Source organism: Salvelinus fontinalis, chromosome 9, assembly GCF_029448725.1.
Source record: "Salvelinus fontinalis isolate EN_2023a chromosome 9, ASM2944872v1, whole genome shotgun sequence".
In the NCBI taxonomy this organism is placed as follows: domain Eukaryota; kingdom Metazoa; phylum Chordata; class Actinopteri; order Salmoniformes; family Salmonidae; genus Salvelinus; species Salvelinus fontinalis.
The window spans coordinates 4,856,327-4,864,525 of NC_074673.1; the positions used below are offsets into that span (position 1 = coordinate 4,856,327).

The window sequence follows — 8,199 nt, forward strand, 5'->3', positions numbered from 1 at the left end:
GCGTACACCCCCGACAACCTGGAGCAACTAGGAACATATCCAAAGGCATGGAGGGAGAGAGACTGTGTGTGTGTGTGTGTGTGTGTGTGTGTGTGTGTATATGTGTGTGTGTGTGTGCGTGCGTGCGTGCAAGGTGTGTGTGTGTGTGTGTGTGTATATGTGTGTGTGTGTGTATATGTGTGTGCGTGCGTGCGTGCGTGTGTGCGTGCAAGGTGTGTGTGTGTGTGTGTATATGTGTGTGTGTGAGAGTGTGTGTGTGTGTGTGTGTGCGTGCGTGCGTGCGTGCATCCGTGTCTGCTGAAAGCGTGGTTGGTTGGATGGTTGATTAATTCTTGCTGTCTTGCAATGCTTCCTCTATCACATATCTGTACTCGTATTCCACAGCTGTACCTGGACGGGCCGTTTGGGGAGGGCCACCAGGAGTGGACGGACTTCGAGGTGTCGGTCCTGGTGGGAGGAGGGATTGGAGTCACCCCCTTCGCTTCCATCCTCAAAGACCTGGTCTTCAAGTCCTCCGTCAAGTTTAAGACCCAGTGTAGAAAAGTCAGTAAGCTGTCCAACCTGAGCATGATGCAAACCTACTATGATCTTCTTCTTCCTCCTCCTCTTCTTCTTCTTCCTCCTCTTATCCTTCTTCTTCTTCTTCATCTTCTTCTTCTTCCTCCTCTTCTTCTTCCTCTTCCTCCTCTTCTTCTTCCTCTTCTTCTCAAAATAAAGACACATTTGGGACGCTGCCTCAGTCAGTCTCTGTCTGTCTGTCTGTTTGTAGGTGTACTTTATCTGGGTGACTCGTCAGTCAGTCAGTCAGTCTGTCTGTCTGTCTGTCTGTAGGTGTACTTTATCTGGGTGACTCGTACGCAGCGTCAGTTTGAGTGGGTGTCTGACATCATTCGGGAGGTGGAAGAGCAGGACAGCGTGGACCTGGTCTCTGTCCACATCTACATCACACAGCTGGCAGAGAAGTTTGACCTGCGAACCACCATGCTGGTGAGAAACCCCCCCCAAAAACATGCCTACGAGTTTATGTTTCAAACAATGGCGTATATGGTTCTAAGCCGGTATATCTGGGTTGTCTCCGGTCAGTACGTGTGTGAGCGTCACTTCCAGAAGGTGTGGAACAAGAGCCTCTTCACCGGCCTGCGCTCCGTCACCCACTTTGGCCGTCCACCATTCGTCTCCTTCTTCAGTTCTCTGCAGGAGGTGCACCCTGAGGTTAGTTACTGCTACACAACTGTGTGTGTGTGTGTGTGTGTGTGTGTGTGTGTGTGTGTGTGTGTGTGTGTGTGTGTGTGTGTGTGTGTGTGTGTGTGTGTGTGTGTGTGTGTGTGTGTGTGTGTGTGTGTGTGTCCTTCAGCACACTGCAGGAGGTGCATGCTGCGGTCAGTGATAGTTACATATCTGGTCCTAGATCTGCTGTAGTTGTTGTCTGACTGTTATTCCGTATATATATTCCGTATATATATTCCGTATATATATTCCGTATATAGCCAACTACTATGACTGTTATTGTGCTAATCTGTTATCCTACGATCGTCATGATCAATCCATTGGACTTGGCTGTACAGCACAAAGATCTCTGGGAACAGACTGTTGTTCTGATCCATTCCACAGTATCCGGTACAACTCGTACGTTTGTCCATAAATAAAGTCCACCTGTGTGCAATCTAAGTGTCACATGATCTGTCACATGATCTCAGTATATATACACCTGTTCTGAAAGCAAGGTGCACCACCAAGCAAGAGGCACCATGAAGACCAAGGAGCTCTCCAAACAGGTCAGGGGCAAAAGTTGTGGAGAAGTACAGATCAGGGTTGGGTTATAAAAAAATATCCGAAACTTTGAACATCCCACGGAGCACCATTAAATCAATTATTAAAAAATGGAAAGAATATGGCACCACAACAAACCTGCCAAAAAGGAACTGCAAAGCTCCACAGCAGAGATTGGAGTATCTGTCCATAGGACCACTTTAAGCTGTACACTCCACAGAACTGGGCTTTACGGAAGAGTGGCCAGAAAAAAAACATTGCTTAAAGAAAAAAATAAGCAAACATGTTTGGTGTTCGCCAAAAGGCATGTGGGAGACTCTGCAAACATATGGAAGAATGTACTCTGGTCAGATGAGACTAAAATGTTGCTTTTTTGGCTATCAAGGAAAACACTATGTCTGGCACAAACCCAACACCTCTCATCACCCCGAGAACAACATCCCCACAGTGAAGCATGCTGGTGACAGCATCAAGCTGTGGGATGTTTTTCATCGGCAGGGACTGGGAAACTGGTCAGAATTGAAGGACTGATGGATGGGGCTAAATACAGGGACATTCTTGAGGGAAACCTGTTTCAGTCTTCCAGAGATTTGAGACTGGGACGGAGGTTCACCTTCCAGCAGGACAATGACCCTAAGCATACTGCTAAAGCAACACTTGAGTGGTTTAAGGGGAAACATTTAAATGTCTTGCAATGGCCTAGTCAAAGCCCAGACCTCAATCCAATTGAGAATCTGTGGTATGACTTAAAGATTGCTGTACACCAGCAGAACCCATCCAACTTGAAGGAGCTGGAGCAGTTTTTCCTTGAAGAATGGGCAAAAATCCCAGTGGCTAGATGTGCCAAGCTTATAGAGACATACCTCAAGAGACTTGCAGCTATAATTGCTGCAAAAAGTGGCTCTACAAAGTATTGACTTTGAAAAAAATAAAGTGGTAGGCATGTTGTGTAAATCAAATTATCAATAAAAATGTCATTATGCTAACATCAACTATTTTTTTTTATAACAGATACTCATACACTGACGATGTATCTCACACAATCTCTTTCTCTCTCTTGCCCCTATACCTCTCTCTCTACTCCTCTCTCTCCTCTCTCTACCCCTCTCTCTACTGCGCGCGCGCGTAAACGCGAGACCGCTCTCTCAACCTCCTCTCTCTCCCCGCTAGCAGCGCGCGCGTCAAAGCGTCGAGCCTCCGAGCATAAGAGCAGCGGCTAAAAGCGCGCGCGTCAGCGAGCCGCCGCGCAGCGCTAGCGCTGTCGCACTCTCTCTACCCCCTCTCTCTCCGGACTCTCTACGCTCCCACTCTACCCACCTCACTAACCCCCTACTCCTCTCTCTCCTCTCTCTACCCCATCTAACGCATAACCCCTCTCTCCTTAACATCTCTACCCCTCACTCTCCTCTCTCTACCCCCTCTCTCTACTCCTCTCCTCCCTCTCTCTCTCCCTCTCTCTACCCCTCTCACTCCCCTCTCTACACTCCTCTCTACCCCTCTCTACCCCTCTCTCTACCTCTCTCTACCCTCTCTCCCCTCTCTCTCCTCTCTCTACCCCTCTCTCTACCCTCTCTCTCTACTCTCTCTCCTCTCTCTACCCCTCTCTCTACTCCTCTCTCTCCTCTCTCTCTACCCTCTCTCTCTACTCCTCTCTCTCCTCTCTCTACCCTCTCTCTCTCCTCTCTCTCCTCTCTCTACCCCTCTCTCTACTCCCTCTCTCTCCTCTACTCTACCCCTCTCTCTCCTCTCTCTCCTCTCTCTACCCTCTCTCTCCTCTCTCTCCTCTCTCTACCATCTCTCTCCTCTCTCTACTCCTCTCTCTCCTCTCTCTACCCCTCCCTCTCTCTCTACCCCTCTCTCTACTCCTCTCTCTCCTCTCTCTACCCCTCTCTCTCCTCTCTCTCCTCTCTCTACCCTCTCTCTCCTCTCTCTACTCCTCTCTCTCCTCTCTACCCCTCTCTCTCTCTCTACCCCTCTCTCTACTCCTCTCTCTCCTCTCTCTACCCCTCTCTCTCCTCTCTCTCCTCTCTCTACCCCTCTCTCTCCTCTCTCTCTCTCTCTCTACCCATCTCTCTCCTCTCTACCTCTCTCTCTCTCTACCCCTCTCTCTCTCTCTACCCCTCTCTCTACTCCTCTCTCTCCTCTCTCTACCTCTCTCTCTCCTCTCTCTCCTCTCTCTACCCTCTCTCTCCTCTCTCTACCCATCTCTCTCCTCTCTACCCCTCTCTCTCTCTACCCCTCTCTCTCTCTCTACCCCTCTCTCTACTCCTCTCTCTCCTCTCTCTACCCCTCTCTCTCCTCTCTCTCCTCTCTCTACCCTCTCTCTCCTCTCTCTACCCATCTCTCTCCTCTCTACTCCTCTCTCTCTCTACCCCTCTCTCTCTCTCTACCCCTCTCTCTCTCTCTACCCCTCTCTCTCTCTCTATACCCCTCTCTCTCTCTCTACCCCTCTCTCTCTCTCTCTACCCCTCTCTCTCTCTCTACCCCTATCTCTCCTCTCTCTACCCCTCTCTCTCTCCTCTCTCTACCCCTCTCTCTCTCCTCTCTCTCTACCCCTATCTCTCCTCTCTCTCTCTACCCCTATCTCTCCTCTCTACCCCTCTCTCTCTCTCTCTACCCCTCTCTCTCTACCCCTCTCTCTCTCTCTCTACCCCTCCTCTCTCTCTCTACCCCTCTCTCTCTCTCTCTACCCCTCTTCTCTCTCTCTCTCTCTCTCTACCCCTCTCTCTCTCTCTCTCTCTACCCCTCTCTCTACTCTCTCTCTCTCCTCTCTCTACCCCTCTCTCTCCTCTCTCTACCCCCTCTCTCTCTCTCTACCCCTCTCTCTCCTCTCTCTACCCCTCTCTCTACTCCTCTCTCTACCCCTCTCTCTACCCCTCTCGCTCTCTCTCTACCCCTCTCTCTCTCTACCCCTCTCTCTCTCTCTCTACCCCTCTCTCTCCTCTCTCTACCCCTCTCTCCTCTCTCTCTACCCCTCTCTCTCTCCTCTCTCTACCCCTCTCTCTCTCTCTCTCTACCCCTCTCTCTCCTCTCTCTACCCCTCTCTCTCTCTACCCCTCTCTCTCTCTCTCCTCTCTCTACCCCTCTCTCTCTCTACCCCTCTCTCTCTCTCTCTCTCTACCCCTCTCTCTCCTCTCTCTACCCCTCTCTCCTCTCTCCAGGTGGGTAAGATCGGTGTGTTCAGCTGTGGTCCTCCTGGTCTGACTAAGAACGTAGAGAAGGGCTGCCAACAGATGAACAAGAGAGACCAAACACATTTCATACATCACTATGAAAACTTCTAAACGTGTACAGCACTACTAGGGATTTCTGCCCTTTACTAGGGACTTACTAGGCATTACAATACACACAACACATGTTACTATGGGAAAATAAGAATTACTGTGGGTATCTCTGTCTTTCTTGGCATTATTTTGATGCCGGATGTATATATTCTATTACTTCTAAATGTGAAGTCTTCTCTTGCTACACGACTGTACAACAAAACTGCACTGCTCGGGATTTCTGTCCCTCAAGCAGAGATGGAGAAGGCTATATACATATATATACACATATATATACACATATATATATATACACATATATATATACACATATATATATACACACATATATATACACATATATATATACACACATATAGATACACATATATATATACACATATATATACACACATATATATATACACACATATATATACACATATATATACACACATATATATATACACATATATATATACACACATATAGATACACATATATATATACACATATATATATATACACATATATATATACACATATATATATACACACATATATATACACATATATATATACACACATATAGATACACATATATATATACACATATATATATACACATATATATATACACACATATAGATACACATATATATATACACATATATATATACACACATATATATATACACACATATATATATACACATATATATATACACATATATATATACACACATATATATATACACACATATATATATACACATATATATATACACACATATATATATACACACATATATATATACACACATATATATATACACATATATATATACACACATATATATATACACACATATATATACACATATATATATACACACATATAGATACACATATATATATACACATATATATACACACATATATATATACACACATATATATACACATATATATACACACATATATATATACACATATATATATACACACATATAGATACACATATATATATACACATATATATATATACACATATATATATACACATATATATATACACACATATATATACACATATATATATACACACATATAGATACACATATATATATACACATATATATATACACATATATATATACACACATATAGATACACATATATATATATACACATATATATACACACATATATATACACAACATTACTGACTGTTGGAATAATATTTTTTTAGAAAGAACAGTTTATGATTCATTCAGACTAGATTTATAATTTACAAAATGATTTAAAGTGAAAATAAAAGTCAGTATATACTGTAATATGTAAAAAAAAAAAGAAAAAAAAAGCACAGCATCTGCGAAATTGTAATTCAACAATCTAATAAAATTTAAATACGTTTCTCTTTCAAGACTGCGTCAATATGAACTTGTGTTTATTAAATCACAGACTGCATCTTACATGTAACACTGCTTTGCTTGCGTCTTACGACACTTACTCTGTAGAACTGGTTTGAATAGACGGTCAGCTGACTAGTACAGGTGTGAAGAAAGACAGCATGTCTGTTATCTGTTCTAGCCAGCTGATTATTACACAGCACAAACTCAATGTTGTCAGGACAACCGTTTAAATACACATTACATGATGCTGAAGGAGAACTAGTCTATTTGCCACAAGAGATTTCATCAGATTAGACATGGTAGTAAAAGTGCTACGGTAAGTGAAGGCACCAATGCCAGGTGTTGGCAGTGCCAGGTGTTGGCAGTACCAGGTGTTGGCAGTACCAGGTGTTGGCAGTACCAGGTGTTGTCAGTACCAGGTGTTGGCAGTGCCAGGTGTTGGCAGTACCAGGTGTTGGCAGTGCCAGGTGTTGGCAGTGCCAGGTGTTGGCAGTACCAGGTGTTGGCAGTGCCAGGTGTTGTCAGTACCAGGTGTTGGCGGTGCCAGGTGTTGGCAGTACCAGGTGTTGGCAGTGCCAGGTGTTGGCAGTGCCAGGTGTTGGCAGTGCCAGGTGTTGGCTTGGCAGTACCAGGTGTTGGCAGTGCCAGGTGTTGGCGGTGCCAGGTGTTGGCGGTGCCAGGTGTTGGCGGTGCCAGGTGTTGGCGGTGCCAGGTGTTGGCAGTGCCAGGTGTTGGCGGTGCCAGGTGTTGGCAGTGCCAGGTGTTGGCGGTGCCAGGTGTTGGTGGTGCCAGGTGTTGGCATTACCAGGTGTTGGCAGTGCCAGGTGTTGGCAGTGCCAGGTGTTGGCAGTGCCAGGTGTTGGCGGTGCCAGGTGTTGGCAGTACCAGGTGTTGGCAGTGCCAGGTGTTGGCAGTGCCAGGTGTTGGCAGTGCCAGGTGTTGGCGGTGCCAGGTGTTGGCAGTGCCAGGTTTTGGCGGTGCCAGGTGTTGGCGGTGCCAGGTGTTGGCAGTGCCAGGTGTTGGCGGTGCCAGGTGTTGGCAGTACCAGGTGTTGGCAGTGCCAGGTGTTGGCTTGGCAGTGCCAGGTGTTGGCAGTGCCAGGTGTTGGCAGTGCCAGGTGTTGGCAGTGCCAGGTGTTGGCAGTACCAGGTGTTGGCAGTACCAGGTGTTGGCGGTACCAGGTGTTGGCAGTGCCAGGTGTTGGCGGTGCCAGTCATGTGGGTGTTCACTTCAAACCACCAGGAATGCTAGACAGGTGGGGTAGACGCTTGGTAGTTCTTGCGGTCAGAAACACAGCTTCTGAGTCCATAAACTGTCTCTCTCTCTATTTTCCCATGAATTCACAAATCTATACCATACCATTCAAACCCTCCTCAAATAACCAAAGCACAAACACAGGAAAATGTTTAAATTTAAAACTAGAAAGAAAATAACACACAATTATCCATAAACCTGGCAGAGCTGTTGGGAAATTTAAGACACACACACATACACACACACACACACACACACACACACACACACACACACACACACACACACACACACACACACACACACACACACACACACACACACACACACACACACACACACACACACACACACACACACACACACACACACACACACACACACACACACACACACACACCTATGATACACATGTTCTTGCCAAGTTGTCCCATGCATCTACCTCCTTCTTTCGTGTTGGCTAAAGAGCAGACAACACCATCACACGGGTTGGCTAA

At 45.9% G+C, this 8,199-nt stretch overlaps 1 protein-coding gene across 1 annotated transcript in view; it reads left to right on the forward strand.

The window, feature by feature from the left end:
- LOC129862937 (dual oxidase 2-like) overlaps window positions 1-5,460 on the forward strand; it is a 38,044-nt gene extending 32,584 nt beyond the window's left edge. Inside the window, exons 29-33 of the mRNA XM_055935041.1 lie at window positions 2-45; window positions 385-543; window positions 832-987; window positions 1,084-1,212; window positions 4,932-5,460. Of these exons, the coding sequence (XP_055791016.1) occupies window positions 2-45; window positions 385-543; window positions 832-987; window positions 1,084-1,212; window positions 4,932-5,054 (611 nt within the window). The 3' untranslated portion in view covers window positions 5,055-5,460. The remainder of the gene's footprint in view (window position 1; window positions 46-384; window positions 544-831; window positions 988-1,083; window positions 1,213-4,931) is intronic.
- Window positions 5,461-8,199: the final 2,739 nt, after the last annotated feature.